This window comes from Aedes albopictus, chromosome 1 (genome assembly GCF_035046485.1).
Source record: "Aedes albopictus strain Foshan chromosome 1, AalbF5, whole genome shotgun sequence".
In the NCBI taxonomy this organism is placed as follows: Eukaryota; Metazoa; Arthropoda; class Insecta; order Diptera; family Culicidae; genus Aedes; species Aedes albopictus.
The window spans coordinates 12,765,380-12,782,552 of record NC_085136.1 but is presented as its reverse complement, the minus strand read 5'-3'; the positions used below and the strand labels follow the sequence as shown (position 1 = coordinate 12,782,552).

General features: G+C 39.0%; 1 protein-coding gene across 1 annotated transcript in view; it reads right to left on the bottom strand.

Annotated features, from left to right (window-relative positions):
• Positions 1–9,417: 9,417 nt before the first annotated feature.
• Positions 9,418–17,173, bottom strand: part of LOC115256382 (exonuclease mut-7 homolog) — a 52,486-nt gene continuing 44,730 nt past the window's right edge. Inside the window, exon 9 of the mRNA XM_062843623.1 lies at positions 9,418–9,999. Coding sequence (XP_062699607.1) covers positions 9,508–9,999 — 492 coding nt within the window. The 3' untranslated portion in view covers positions 9,418–9,507. The remainder of the gene's footprint in view (positions 10,000–17,173) is intronic.

The window sequence follows — 17,173 nt, the reverse complement described above, 5'->3', positions numbered from 1 at the left end:
TCACTTCACACATCTCATTCTCCGTAATCAATGCTCCGATTGAGCTGATTTTTTTTACTGTAACTCGCCTACATATGATATGTCAAATAAACGCTGAAAAATAATTTTTAAATTGTATTTTTCTTATTGAAAAAAATACATTTCTTCATTTATTTTTGGAAAATTTGCTAAAATTTAAGGAGATCGTCCCGAAAACTGGCCAATTTCTTAAATTTCATCAATCTGACGCAAAACCTGCATTCAGATGATCGAATGGTATTATATTCAGATTTTATTTTATGGAAAAAGATTTAAAATTGGTTGAAAAAAAGGGAAGATATTTGGATTTTATTAAATTCAACATTTTAAAAAGTTGTGAAACTCGATATTGAGCTAAAACTTAAAAACTGTTCTACTTTAAATTTTTTAAAGCACGGTTTCGAAATCAGCGCTAAATTATGCTTCAAAAATTTTAATCATTGACAGAAGTTCACGACTTTCGTTTTATTTTGTAAACTAGTGTAATTAAAACGGCCGCTATGAAATGAACAGATAGCGCCACCGTAGCCTTGTGTGTTTGACGTAACTCGACTGCTGTCACTGTGTTAACGTCCATATACGGTGGCGCTTTTGTTTTGATGCGGTGAGTAGCAGAAAAGTCGACTTCAATGATCCATTAAATTCAAACTTTTTTCCCAAATTATTCAAAAAATAACAGCACAATCAAAGAAATCTGAAATGCATTGCAAAGAATAGCGCGAATCAAATCGGCAGAAGTGAATCAAGCAGCAGCAATGAAAGTTTTTTCGAGCAGAGCAGCGACAAAAATTTACATATGCCATCAAATTCTCGATGATAAAAATAAATATTTGTAATACGTTTGTTGTCGATTGCAATACCGTTCAAACAACGCCTTCCTACAAACGATAAACATGTTCATTTGGCTCACACTTTGACAGTTCTCTCTGCTCGATTGGCTCACAATGGCCACCTCCGCACATCTCTATAATGTAGGATTACTAGGTTATACCAACAGGTGGCAGTGTGCTCATAAAAAAGACACCGGGCAAAATTTTTCAATGAATTTCCTCTAAGAATTACGTCTGTTTGTCTGTGATCTAGTGTACAATGCCGACTGTATGCATTCAGTCAGGCAGCTCGAAAAACCGTTCGTGATAGATGTGGCCAAGGAGGGCGTTTCGGCGTAATAATCGTTCCCAAGCTGAGAGGAAACTTGCTGTCCGTGAAGAAAATGTCTCAAGGTGGAATCGATGTCCTGTTCGCAAGCTGTAGTGGAAAGCATCAAGCGATCATGAAGAAAAATGACTCGGTTATTGGAGTAGTGAATCGCAGAGGTAATTTGTGTGTGCTCGATTAAAAGACATGAGTGTTGCATGAGTTTCAGTTAATCTTTGCGCCATGGATGTTGGAAACCTCTGGCACTGACGGTTGGGTCACGATAGCCAGACTATGATGAACACGTAGGTGCGTATCCTTGGAAAGCAATGACGAGAACCCTTCGATGGAACTCGTGAAATAGCTGAACGTTCACTGGAGCGGATACACTTGGACATCTGGGGGCCGATAGATCTCCCGGTCTACAAGATACTTTGTGTCTTTATATTTCATAGACGATTACAGTCATATTTTACACGTCTACGTGGTAGAAAAGAAGTCCAAAGTATTTGGTCATTTCCAAGAATATGAAGCGGTGATGACTGCACAGTTTGAGAAACGAATCAGCAAACAAACCGTAGATCAGGGGAGGGAATACTGCTCGAAGGAACAAGAAGCGTACTACAGGCGGAAGCTTGGGCGGAAGGGAATTCAAGTCCAACCAACCGTAGCGTTATCGCCGCTGCAGAACGGTGTTGCGGAAAGATTCAACCACACGTTTTTTTCCGAAAAGGTGAAAACAATGCTGATTGACTCAAGTAAGCCGAAGAACATGTGGTTCAAAGCGGTGCTCACGGGTGCGTATGTCCTGAATCGTGGCACTACTGCTGAGTTCTGGCAGTCTTCTGCTGTTGTTGACAATCGTACACCTGCTGTGTATTGGACTGGGGCTAAACCTGCGCTTTCAAAGTCCATGGGTGCCTAGTCAAATGAGGAAGAAGCTAGACAATAGGAGTCTGGAGGCGGTGATGATCGGCTATGCACCCAACGGCTATCGACACTGGAACAGGACATCGAGGAAGGTCTTCGTCGTGCCCGTGACATCAAATTCGACGAAAACTCATTACCGTACGGCTACCGTATCTTCTACAGAAGATGACGAAGAGTCGAAGGTTCCGTTGATGATTCCGACGGTGTATCCGGACGAGAAGACTGATCAGCAGGTTGGCCTAGATGATCCGAATCCGGTATCGAGTGGTGACGAAGATGAAGCTGAAGTTGGAGTTGGTCGTCGGTGTTCTACGAGGATTCCATTTTCACCAAATGGATGCGAAGACGGCGTTCCTTCACGGTGAACTGAGGAAAACGATATACATGGCAGTTCCAGATGGCGTCAAATCAAAGTCAGAATCGTTGTGCTCACTGTTGAAATCACTCTATGGGTTGAAGCAATCCCGTTGGTGTTGAAACAAGAAGTTCAATCAAGCGCTGCTGAACTTGGGGTTCGCTCTTTCTAAGCATGACTGCTGTCTATATAGCCGTATCAACGAGAGGGGAATGGATGCGATTAACAATCCTAAAGTTAAAGCGTGAGCTGTTCCTGATATTTTCGATGACCGACTGCGGAGAGCTCAACCACTTCCTTAGAATTAAGATACGTTATGATCGAACCAACGGGCGGATGATGTTGTTTGAAGAAGCGAATTTAGAGATATTCCCGATGTTTGGCTTGTTGGAATGTAACTCTACAATGAGCACAATGGAGAAAGCGCTGCAATTGGAACGGAAGATTTCCGGAGCTGTTGAAGAACCTTATCGAGAGCTTCTAAAAAGTTCAACATACATTATAGTTTCGACAGTTTTCGACGAGGCCGAACAATTGTTGAATACCCAAAAAACAATTATAACTTTAAGAAATGTTTCTCAAAGCTGTATTGTTAAGCCTCAAGTCGAACTATATTTGGTTTAGCTGAGATAAAACTGTTGTTCAACTCTTGTTAGCCCAGAAATAGAGAATCTGTTCAACATCAGCCGTTCTATAAGTATTGTAAATGTTATGTTTATTCAATGATCGTTGCTTCATTATACGGCTGTTGTTCAACGTTCAACCCGTTTGTTTTTTACAAATATATCAGCAACCTTTCTTCAACGTTTATTAAACCAAGTTGAATGATGTTTTTTTGTTGAATCGTTTAATAAAGGTTTTAGAAACGATTAAAGCAAATTTGCAGCCACTTTCATTACAGGTCGGACTCGATTATCCGGAGTCAGGTTCTGAAGTTTCACAAACATATATCTGGTCAGCCGAATGATGTGCAAAACTGAAATTTTTACTGAATACTAATCAAAACTAGCTTGACAATATGGCAAAATTTCAGCTTCATACATTATCCCGTTCTCGAGATATATGTTTGCGAAACTTCAGAACCCGACTCCGGATAATCGAGTCCGACCTGTATAACAAACTTTCTACGACAATTATTCCACCACAATACAAACAAAATTTTGCAACAATTTCAGTTTTTATATTTGTCTGAACAAATGCTGTAAAAATGTTTCTTAAACGTTTCTTCACTATCGCTCTATACAAAAATAAGCAAAAAGATGTTTCTTTTTACATATTTCTTATATGAATATTTTGAAACAACTTTTTATGGCTATATTACCTACATTAATCACAGTTTTATGATAGAACTCACATCATTGACAAGACTCGAACTCGGGACCTTCTGCTTCACTGTCGTCTGTATCTGCTCTTCTCCAATCAGGATTGCATGAATCGAGAGATTTAAAGCAGTATTTAAACATTGAATCGAATACGTTGCTTAAACATCGCTTAAGTTGTGTTATTCGACTAGTTGTCGACATGAAAATTGAAGCTGATTAGTGATTGATTAATCACAGACAAACAGACGTAACACTCTTATAATTCCCATCGTACACCGATTTAACGGTCAATTTCAAAATTTGATAGTTGGCCAACTGCCCACCTGTGGCGCTCGCTTCTTTTTTGTTCGAGTTTGACGTTTGCCCACTACCGCCACCTAGTTGATGGTTGGCCAAACTCAGTCTTTTTAGCATTGGGCGAACATGATTCGGTGACTATTATTTAAATCGAAAAATGTTCGCAGTGTTACGTCTGTTTGTCTGTGGATTAATCATATCCGCAACATTTATTCATGTAAACAAACTTGTCTGTAAGCTTTGATCATCAGCAGCGCTACTGGAGCCAATAGTAGCCGTGAAGTCAGTTTGCTACGGTGCGATGTTGTTTTGCAAATTTCAAACATATTTTTCATTTCTCATACTCAAAAAAGGAAGTTGTGTTTAGTTTTCGGAACATTCATTTCGTGTACGAAAAAAAAACGTGTCACCCTACGGTTAATCTCCTGACAAGAAGTGGATCCTGAACCCGGTCAAGATAGAAATAAGGCTCGATCCGCGTCATGATGAAGGAACCAGGGGGAAAACTTCTAGACGCTGCTTGTTAGAGGAGCCAGTTGCCGTTTTCAAGCTCGGTGGATTTGCTGCTGTTGATCAGTGTAGTGTTAAAGGTAAGTCGTGATGTTTTTTTAAGTGCGATACAATTATTTAGAGCTGCTGCAAGGCTCCTGTTTGATGTAGAATAATTTGCAACTGTGTTTACAAATGTAAACATGGCGAGCAATGGAAATTAAGAGCACTGCTAATCAGCAGCTGAACAGAACGATTAAGCTACTCTTGTTAACCTATTTTTAAGCTACTAGTTCCACTGTGAATTATATGTGGAATAATGGTATCTAATACGTCGGAAACAGCTTGTCTTCGTACATTATTAAAACATTATTAGGCTATAGATGTAAATTCCCGACCAACATTTCTTAAACTTCTGCTCGGTCAGCTGTTCAATTTACATAAATATGATGAACAAAATTGCTATTTAACCTGTTTGAAATATTTATTCGTCTCTTTTTTCAACACATACCCTTATTCAACTGTCGGCGCTTTCGTAGAACACTTGTTAAGCTGGTATGCTTATTAATGATTTCGAATTGTTATTCTCAATTTAGTTGAAAATCGGAGTTTTCAACTAACGAAGTTGGATTTTTCTCCAAATCCATGCGTCGGGCCTAACTTCGGAAGTGGTGCGCTGTATAATCAACCTACCGTGTATGCACCAAACTTTGCGCAGTTAAGAAAAATCAAATTTCTAGTCGTTATAAAACATACAAACAAACAAAATATATAATGAACAACATGCTCATACGATAGACTTATGATCCTTCTTTGAGTCTGCAATAGAGAAAAAATCATAATATTAACCAAAAAATACTTAAAATAGAAAAACTATTTCATTGCCTTGTTCCTAACTTTGCGCACAAAATCTTCGATTGTTCCTAACTTTGCGCATGCTATGAATTGCTCAAAAAAGTCATCAAACATACTGTTATTTATTGTTTTTCCGTTAAACTAAAGTTATTCAGGTAGTGTGCCCTTAAATGATCTTTGTTGAAATACTTTGTCCTAGGAGGGAAGGGGAACGGAGGCCTCCGGAGTTCTTGAATTCGTCTGCGGTTCGTACGACATTGACCCGTGTCAACAATCCTAACTTCATAAGAGGGTTTCCAATGGCTAAAGATCAAAGGTAAAAGCTTCCTGATAAATTAAATGACCGTTACGGATAGGAACAATAAGGGGCCATTAAAATATGACGTCCATCTTTGAGGGGGGGGGGGGGGGGGAGTTGGGGTTGCCTGAAAAAAAGTATTAGGTATACTATCAAGCGTGACGGAGGGGCCAGGGGAGGAGGAGGAGTCCATCTTTGAGGGGAGCAAGTTCTAAAATCCTAAAAAATGTGGATGTCATATTTGAATACATAGTCCCTAACATTGACCGCTGGAAAAGCCAAATAAAGGATTGTTTACAAATTACGTCACATTGTTGAAAGATGCATACATTTTTCTACTAATTTCTATACAAAATCTGCTACATGGTGGAGACGGAGGCCTGAAATTGTCAGTACTAGTGTTACATAATATTTAAATGGTTCATAAGGCATGTATTCACGTTGCAGATGCATATACTGAAAGTGCGCAAACATTAGGAACACAGTGCAAATAATGGTTCCAAACATTGCGCACCACTATTTATTAATTAAATTGAAAAAAATATCATGGACTGTGATTGATATTACCAGAATATCACCTTTTTTGTCTATTAACGGCAAAATTAATCATCGTTGCACAGTTTTATCGAGGAAAATGTTGATTTTTAGTAGAGTTACTTCTTGGCAACCGTGTTAAGGCGAGGCAAATTTTGACATTTTTGTGTATTTTTTGTTTATTTTTCAATATAAACAAAGATTTCATGGCAATTAAATGTTCGTCAAATAATGTTTATATTTACACAATGCTAGTGCAATTATTAAACTGGTGAAAATGTTGACATTTAGTTATTTTTTTAGTTATTTTACAAGAATGCGCAAAGTTTGGACCTGCGCAAAGTTAGGTGCGCACACGGTAATCCGCTATACAGCGCACCACTTCCGAAGTTAGGTCCGACGCACGGATTTGGAGAAAAATCCAACTTCGCTAGTCGAAAATTCCGGGTTTCAACTGCACGGAGAATACTTGGGTACTTGGTGAAGCAGAGTATGTCGCATCCAACGCTGCAGCATCGGAAGCAGTATGGCTTGCTGGTGTACCGAACGATTTGGGCGAGAAAATTGAACCCGTAACAATACATGTATGAAGACTATCGGGGTTGCATCGGCATGGCTAAAAACTTGGAGAGTAAGAGAGTGAAGCATATTGATATGAAATATCACTTCCATCGAGATTTGGTGGCTGATGGCAAAATATTGGTTGAACCACTTGCAAGAAAGAATCGAATAACAGACTTCTTAACGAAATTCTTGGACGTTGAACGATTTGAGGAGATAATAAAACAAAACTTGTTCTAGGATGTTGAGCCATGTCTGTTCAATGGATCACTAAAATAAGTAAAACGGCCGCTATGAAATGAACAGATAGCGCCATCGTAGCTGTGTGTGTTACGTAAGGGTTCGTTCAAATATTACGTAACGCTAACAGGGGAGGGAGGGGGTCCAGCGATGTGTTACGCTTCATACAAAATTTCAAAATTCCCCACACAAAAGTTGTTACGTGGGGGAGGGAGGGGGTCTAAAATTGGACAATTTTGCGTTACGTAATATTTGAATGAACCCTAACTTGGCTGCTGTCACTGTGTTACTGTCCATATATGGTGGCGCTGTTGTTTTAATGCGACGAGTAGCGGAAAACTGGTCTTCAATGATCGATTCGTTCAGCACACGGCGTTCATTCAACTCTGTTGCTGATTTAGGGGAATTTCAATGGTGACTCCAGGGAGGACTTTTTTGACGTTCACAAGGAATAATGATGGAATGATGTCAAAGAATATCAGATAGCTGGAGTACTGTAGAAAAAATTGTAGAATAGCTTAGCTTAGCTAACTTAGATCCGTGTTCCGTAAATGGACCCCATTGGTTCAGTTGCACAATAAATCAACTTGTTACAGCGTGGCTGTTTCGGAATCAACCCATAGAATCGCTAACCTGTGGAACGTTAGAAGGTTCAAATGTTCCAGAAGGATCGCTGGTATTCGAATCCGTCAGAAAGCTTCGGCTCCGAAAAGGTACACAGTCTGCTAGCACCACAGTCATGCACATACAAACAACGTTTGTTTAAAAGACCGCACCGATCTATCTTTTCCGACACCAAAGCCACCTTTACTTTGCAGTATTTTTTTCTCCAATTCACCAGAAACACATTGGACAACTTACTTTACAATTTAAATTTCAATCGACCACGTGTTTTCCACTCGAAAAATGAGCAAGAAAATTTTCAAATTTAAACCCGCTTACTGCCATTGAGGTTCGTGCATTGCCACGGCAACCCAAACCTCACGTGTGGTTGCTACGACTGACGTCGCGTCGAGTCGAGCGTCTGTGGTGGTGCCCGAACAAAAATATTCCTGTTGCTTCTATTGTACGCAACAAAATTGAAAGGTTGACTGGGACTGATCATAACCATTCTCACTGTGCAACTTCAGAGATTTACTTTAACAGTACAGTAACGGCGCCGCCCACGTCCTTGCAGTCAGGTTGAAATAAGAAAGGAATATAGACAATACTATCAATTTTTGTTATGTGCAAGACCGCGTTCATCGCGGCGTCACCAATGGCCGCAGGCAAGGTTCATGATTCGTGTTATTTCACAAATATCATAACGCATCGTAAGCGATCTATCGACGATACGATTCGTCAGTGGCTGTACGTATGATTTTTTCATGTTTTCTACTTGGTTTTTGAAAATTCATTACTTCCTTTACTAATCTAGCATTTCAACAACAATATACTTATATTACATGCAGAAATTCTTGTCTAATTCCGAGAATAGCTGCTACGGTCGCTCCCTATCAATCTTCACTATTCATCATACATCCATTTGCTTCCGATCAAAACTACGAACGAACAGCAACGAGTAACAATGCCAAGCGACTAGCGCATCACATCACATTGGTGATGTAGTTGCACGATCGTTCAGGACAGCCCGTTTGCTGAATCTTTCTCGACTCGCTTCAGCAAAGAGGGGTGGGTATGAATGGAATGAAGCGAATATACGGACCCTTGGCTGCAGCAAGGATTGCTTGTTAGTAGGGAAGGTATCGTTGGCACAGGAATGGTTTTGATAAAGTGATATGATCTTCGTAATTTTTTAATCATGTCACGTAGACTGCCACGCTAGTGTTTTCTCTATAGGCGGTAGATGAAGGCTTAATACTTACAATCTTGTTTTTTTTGTTTTGATTAATTTCAACGCCTTTTTCAAGAAAACTTTCGAACTTCAGTAATTTCTAAATGAGCGTCTTTAGAAGAAGATATGACGAAGCCACACCTCGATTATCGTATGCAGAAATCTGAAGCACCAAATGACGGTTAGGGCTCAATATATAGTTAGCACCCAATCATATGCTTATATTATGAAACAATCTTGCTAAATAATGCAGGTTATCCGTTCCCTCCAGTGTGCTGCAAACAAAATTGATTACAGTTTCGAACTAATTAGCAATCTTATTACAGGCGCCTCATCCAAGCGAAGCCCTGAAGGCAAAACCGGGAATAATCAATTAGCAGGCGGCGATCATAGTAAGCTAACCTTTACCCTTTCAGGAAACCTAAGCGCGATGAAGACACACCTTCTTCTTACCTACCTGCTTGATTGTTGGCAGCACGTGAACATAATACAAGACGATCTTATTATATACCGGTTGTTCGGCATCAATCGACAACTACCCCACACGTTTCCTATGCAAAAACGATTAAATACATATTATCAGCTTTATTCGAAAATCTCCCCACAACTGCCTCTCAACAGGTAACAACAGTCACACTTAATCATACTTAAGCGAAAGCAGGTCGACCAGCTTGCCGGCGAGAATGTTCTCCAGATGCGACCCGTCCCAGTAGCACCGGCCACACCCATCACATATGTAGAACACATCCACATTGGCAATCACAGAATCGCTCACGTAGCCGATATCGATGGGAACGCCGGCATCCGTCCGGCCGGCCTTGTGATGGCGCTCCCCCAGGCTGTCCAGAATCCAACTGCGATCGAGCTTCATTCGACGGTCATCCGAGGGTAGGGGATCCTTTCGGTGCATGTCCATATAGTTGGCCGGCATGGGGGTGCCGGTTTTCAGCCGGTAGACATCCTCCGGAGTGGCCGACAGGAAGCGACCACAGTTGCACAGCTGACACCGGCTAAAGATGTTCTCCTGGCGGACGACGATCTTGTAGTAGCGCAGTACCTCCAACAGCTGGTCCTCGACGCGATCGTTGCTCACGTTGTAGCAGTTGCCCGGCGGCAGGTATTCGCAGTACTTGAGGGATGAATAATAAGGGGGGTTTAGGTTTAGACATAATGATCAGTATTAGGTGCTTAGACAAACATTTCATTTCACCATGCATTTTTCATTAAGTCGTTATTCTATTTCTTGAAGTATTACTCCAGAAATTTCTTAAACACTTTTCCATGGTTCTATTTGCCGACCCTTTTACAAAATTTTTCGCATGTTTTTCTTCAAAACTTCTCTACGTAAATGTTCGTGGAACATCTCTTTGTCATATTTCCGGTCCGGATATCACTCCGAAGATTTATCCAGAAACCCATTCCAGGGATCCTCAAGGAACTTCTTCTTAAGGAAGGTTGGCTTATTTGTCTTGGAAAACTATCAGGCACCGCACAGAAGAAGATTGTCACAGGAATACAGGGACCTTTGATTATTTTTAAGTGAAGAATTACAGGAATCGAAAAAAAATCTTTTTCAAATTTCTCCAGAATTTCCATCTGTTTATTCCTCCTTGAACTTCCTTCTGACGATTCTATCACAAATGTTATCTGGAGATTTCATCCAGAAATTCCATCTGTAGATTACTCCAAAACTTCCATTTATGATTCCTTAAGGAATTCCTGGCAGGGCTTCCCCCAGGAGAACTTCTGAGGATCCCACCAGGAACCTCATCTGTAGATTACACTAGAAAGACAATCTAGCATTTCTCCAGGAAGGAACCTATGGAAGATTCCCAAAAGAAACCAGAAGAAGAAGTCCAGGAGAATTTCCAGAAGGAATTCTTGTAGGATTCTCAGAAGAAACTTCTTATGAATTCCCATATCTTCAAAAGGAACTTCTGGAAGATTCACAGAAATAAATTGTGAAGGATTTTTGGAAGAAACTGTTGAAGGATTTTCAGAAGGAACTCCTGAAGTATTTCCAGATAGAAGTAACCGGAAAATTTCCTGAGGGAAATCCTGGAAGATTTTTTTTTATTCCTAATCACTTAACCTAATTTACAGCTCTATTGTCCACTAGGGCACTACGTGAGCGATTTCAATTGACAGCTGTACCTACAGATTGTACAGCGCCTAGATGTATTCTATTATACTTTATCGAACTGATTGCCTTTCTGCTGCTTTCACTTTTCTACTCTATACATGGTAGAATGATGAGCACAAGGATGATAGGTGGCCGTTGTTCCTTTCCAGTCCGATTGGGTGTCCATTATGAGTAGCAGTTCGCCGATGTCCAGGTATCCGGGTCCGTTTGAGCCATGGGGCTCAGAAGAGGGTCAGTGTCAGCCGCTCTCGATGAAGAGCAACTGACGAAAAATTGCAAGTGCCGGGGCTGGGAATCAAACCCATGACCATCCGCATATGAAGCGAACGTGTGACCAACTACGCCACGGGCCCCGGCAATCCTGGAAGATTCTCAGCGGGGATTCCTGGCAGATGCCCAAAATGAACTCCTGCAGATTTTCAGAAGAAACTCCTATAGCATTCCTAGAATAAACATCTGGAGGATTCCAGAAGGATCTCTTGGATAAAGAGAAGTAAAAAATCCTGGGGAATTCCGGAAGGAGCTCCTGTAGAAATGATACAAGGAATTTAAGGAGAGATTTCAGGAAATAATCTTGAAATAAACTGTGTAGGAAATTCTGAAAAAAAAAACTTCGGCGAATTTCTGTAGAAATTTCAGAGGCAACATCTTGGTAAATCTCAAAAGCAACTCTTGGAGGAATTTCAAGAGGATGAGTCCTTTGATGTATTCCGATTCCTTATGGAGGCAATTCCTAGAGAAACTCTACATTTTTTTTCAAAGGGAATCTGCATTAGAAGGAATTTCTGGAGTGATCTCAGATTTTTTTTAGATTTCCTAGGTATCCCAGAAGAAACCTAAAGAAATCCGTGAAGAAATCTTAAAAGATACTCATTATAAAGAATTTCTTCCGAAAGAAAGGAAACACTTTTTTGTTTGTTAAGATATCGTAAACGCATTCTGTGTGTCATTCTGGAAAGCGTCGTTTCGTGCAATGGAACTGTGACATGCATCACTGTTGCATTCAACGACAGACAGATAATGAATTTCAGTTATGGCAGTTCGTGTTGCTTTACTATTACTTTAGAGCTTTTAGTAGAACTTGTTACTTCAGACTCTAGTTTAATTTAAAAACACTTCACTAATACTTTACTTTTGCAAAAGAAAATAAAAAATGAATAACTCTTTTAAAGAAAAACTAGAAAGGACGAGCAAATTCCTTTTAATTCTACTACTGTGCTTATCTTCGGACAGATAGGCCTATTTCGTCTGTGACTTACAGACTTCTTCAGTGTCAAGTGCTCGACTGAAGAAAACCTCGCATTCGTTGTGGTATTTATACTAGGAGTGTATGTGTAGGTACGTGTGTGGGTAAAAGTGTAGGTATAAAAATGTAGGTACAAAATTGTAGGTACATATTTGTAAAAAAGGGGGTGTATCTGCCTGTTAGAAAACAGGGTGTCAATAAGATACCTAAAGCTAGGAAAATTCCTACCGATTTGGTAGGTAGTCAATTGGTGTTTGTTGTGTTATTTTTTCCTGCCGATTTGGTAGGTAGTCAATTTGTGTTTTGTGTATTGTGTAATGTTTTGTGTGTGTTAGGTAAAAATTTAAACAGCCACGTATACCCATTGCCCTGATCCTTGTTAAGTAGTTTTTTATTGTTTTGTTTGTAAATTTCTAAACTTTCTGCAACATCAAGTTTCCATGGGTTTGTAATGTGTCGTAAGAGTTTAATATTTGAAGTATTCATAAAATGTCCTTCATTGAAAATATGTTCAGCAACTTTAGATTTAAAATGATGAATGAGTCCTTTGTCTGTGTCTTTGTGTGCTTTTGATACTTCCGTTATGTGTTCTTTGAATCGTGTGTTGAGTGTGCGTTTTGTTTGTCCTATGTATATTTTGTCACAGTGATTACATGTTACTTTGTAAACACCAGATTTTGTTAAGTTGTCCAACGGGTCTTTCGTAGATCCTAAGAGAGTTTGAAGTTGGTTAGCTTTGCTTGTGAAAACTAATTCAAAACCAAACTTTCTGAGAATTGGTCGGAGTTTTTTGGTGTCATTGTTGTAGTTCACAGTTATCCGTTTAAGTGTAGGTTCTGTCCGTGTCAGTGTAGTCAAAGAACGTCTGTATTGTTGTTGTGTCTTTTTGTTGATGATCTGTTGTATTGTTTGTTTTGTGTAACCGTTCAACTGTGCTGTTTCGAAAATGTAATTAAGTTCTTTCGTTTTTCCTGTTTCACTAAGTGGAAGTGTCTGCATTCGGTGTATCATGTGATTGAAGGATGCAATTTTGTGTTGATGTGAGTGATTTGATGAGTTTGGAATAGTGCGTTGAGTGTGTGTCGGTTTTCTGTAAATTTCGAAGGAAAGTGTTGATTCTTGTTTTACGATGAGTATGTCCAAAAATGGTAGTTGGTTGTTCTGTTCAATTTCACAAGTGAATTCGATGTTTTTGTGTGCATTATTGATATTGTTCAAGATTTCAGGTAAAAGATGTTTCTTAACAATGCTAAACACGTCGTCAACGTATCTCCACCAGACTTCAGGAAGCTGTTTGTTGTTTTCTAAGCGTTTTTCCAAATTTGCCATAAAAATTTCACTTAAAAATGGAGAAAGTGGATTGCCCATGGGGGCACCATTAAGTTGTTTGTAGGTTTCATTTCTGAACGAAAAATAATTTTCTTCCATACAAAGTTTGGTTAATTTGATGTATGTACGAACTTTCTTAATCCAATCTGAATTTGAATCTTCATATTGGTTCAGAAGCCAATCTTCTAGTAGGTTAATGGCCTCTTTAACTGGAATGCTTGGAAATAGTGATTTAACGTCGAATGAAACTAAAATTTCATCGTCGTTAACGGATAAATTCTGTACTAGTTCTGTGAATTGTTCGGAATTCTTGACAGATCTACTGTGAAATTTTTTAGGCATGTTTTGGAATTCTTGTACTAAATATTTGGCAATTTTGTGTGTAGGTGAACCAATGGCTGAAACAATCTCACGCATTTCATTTCCAGGTTTATGAACTTTGGGAAGTCCTTTTATTCTTGGCAATGAAGGGTTAGATTCTTTCAGGCTTTTAATGACGCTTCCTAAAACTGGTGTAGACTCTTTGAGAGTTTTGTCAACACGTCTTACTAATCCTGGAAGAGGATCAGTACGTTGTTTTCGGTAAGGTCCATTTTGAATCTTGTTATTCATTATTTCATCATAGTCCTCTTTGTTCATGATTACTGTTTTGTTTCCTTTGTCAGCTTTCAGATAGAAAACTGGTTTCTGGTTAAGTTCTTTGATTATTCGTTGTTCTTTCAGGTGTTCTTTGTTCAATTTGTTTTGTTGTGTGTTTTGAATAGTGTTAGCTGTTTGTGTTCTGATTTCTTGAATCTGTGGTGTCTGTAAATTGTTCGTGTTGATAGCTGTTTCAATGTCGATTATGGTTTGTGTTGAATCTGGTTTAGAGTGTACTGCGTAGTTAAGACCTTTGTTGAGAAGGGTCAACTGTTCTTCCGTAAACTGTTCGGAAGAGCGATTGACCACTAACCCAGTTAGTTCTTGTGTTGTGTTTTGTGGTTGTGTAGAAGAACATGTAAACTTCGGATTTTGCATCTTTAATGCTTTAAGTTTTTTATCTAGTAATTTCCTTTTTCTTTCTGATTCACAAAATTCTGCAACTTTTACTTTTGTTAGAAAATTAGGGAAAGATTCAGGATAATCTTTCGCTAACTTTAAATGGAGAGAATAACATTCCAAAGTTTTCATGTTGATCTTGCTGTGTAGTTTTTTGATGCTTTCTTTGATGAGTGTTTGTTCAAGTGTCTTTACTATGTTGGGGTTTGTGGCTGTCGAGCACTTGACACTGAAGAAGTCTGTAAGTCACAGACGAAATAGGCCTATCTGTCCGAAGATAAGCACAGTAGTAGAATTAAAAGGAATTTGCTCGTCCTTTCTAGTTTTTCTTTAAAAGAGTTATTCATTTTTTATTTTCTTTTGCAAAAGTAAAGTATTAGTGAAGTATTTTTAAATTAAACTAGAGTCTGAAGTAACAAACAGCTTCCTGAAGTCTGGTGGAGATACGTTGACGACGTGTTTAGCATTGTTAAGAAACATCTTTTACCTGAAATCTTGAACAATATCAATAATGCACACAAAAACATCGAATTCACTTGTGAAATTGAACAGAACAACCAACTACCATTTTTGGACATACTCATCGTAAAACAAGAATCAACACTTTCCTTCGAAATTTACAGAAAACCGACACACACTCAACGCACTATTCCAAACTCATCAAATCACTCACATCAACACAAAATTGCATCCTTCAATCACATGATACACCGAATGCAGACACTTCCACTTAGTGAAACAGGAAAAACGAAAGAACTTAATTACATTTTCGAAACAGCACAGTTGAACGGTTACACAAAACAAACAATACAACAGATCATCAACAAAAAGACACAACAACAATACAGACGTTCTTTGACTACACTGACACGGACAGAACCTACACTTAAACGGATAACTGTGAACTACAACAATGACACCAAAAAACTCCGACCAATTCTCAGAAAGTTTGGTTTTGAATTAGTTTTCACAAGCAAAGCTAACCAACTTCAAACTCTCTTAGGATCTACGAAAGACCCGTTGGACAACTTAACAAAATCTGGTGTTTACAAAGTAACATGTAATCACTGTGACAAAATATACATAGGACAAACAAAACGCACACTCAACACACGATTCAAAGAACACATAACGGAAGTATCAAAAGCACACAAAGACACAGACAAAGGACTCATTCATCATTTTAAATCTAAAGTTGCTGAACATATTTTCAATGAAGGACATTTTATGAATACTTCAAATATTAAACTCTTACGACACATTACAAACCCATGGAAACTTGATGTTGCAGAAAGTTTAGAAATTTACAAACAAAACAATAAAAAACTACTTAACAAGGATCAGGGCAATGGGTATACGTGGCTGTTTAAATTTTTACCTAACACACACAAAACATTACACAATACACAAAACACAAATTGACTACCTACCAAATCGGCAGGAAAAAATAACACAACAAACACCAATTGACTACCTACCAAATCGGTAGGAATTTTCCTAGCTTTAGGTATCTTATTGACACCCTGTTTTCTAACAGGCAGATACACCCCCTTTTTTACAAATATGTACCTACAATTTTGTACCTACATTTTTATACCTACACTTTTACCCACACACGTACCTACACATACACTCCTAGTATAAATACCACAACGAATGCGAGGTTTTCTTCAGTCGAGCACTTGACACTGAAGAAGTCTGTAAGTCACAGACGAAATAGGCCTATCTGTCCGAAGATAAGCACAGTAGTAGAATTAAAAGGAATTTGCTCGTCCTTTCTAGTTTTTCTTTAAAAGAGTTATTCATTTTTTATTTTCTTTTGCAAAAGTAAAGTATTAGTGAAGTGTTTTTAAATTAAACTAGAGTCTGAAGTTCGTGTTGACATAATCGGAACATACCTATATTCGATATCGTCAGGGCCCGCAGCCTTTCCAGTGCCGTGGCTGAGGGCCCAGTTGATCTCGTTCGAACTGAAATCCTTTTTGTAGTCTATAACTACACTTGGGTCGCTATCATCTTCTAGGGAGTAGTAGAACTTCGCTCGGCCAATGACTTGGTATGCAGGAAAGATTCGCTGCATTTTCTGTTTGCTGACACCGTTTCCAAACTAATCAGCAAAGGTCTCCGCGATCGCATCTGCATCAATGGCGATACTCTACGCCTATGACTTTTTTTCCGCATGACTGTTTTTACCACTGCACTGATAGCTTTGACCTTCCTCCATGAGCCATTTTACGAGACGTTTCGGATCAGCTGATCGCTCATTTTCTGAATGAAAATTTGACAGGAGGTTGCGCCCATGCCCGTGAGTGTTAATATCAATATCAACCACGTATGTGGCAGCCCTAATCCCACCTAATGCATCTGACAGGAGCCAACATCTATCGTGTATCCACAATGGAATCCATTGTGGATACACAAATGTTTACATACTAGATGTTGGATTCTTAAAAATGGCGGCCTGGCACCCTGGTGATATCAACACTGTTGTCGTTTCGTAAAATAGACTATTCCGCTAAACACAAAAATCTCCTGCTGTGAAATCAG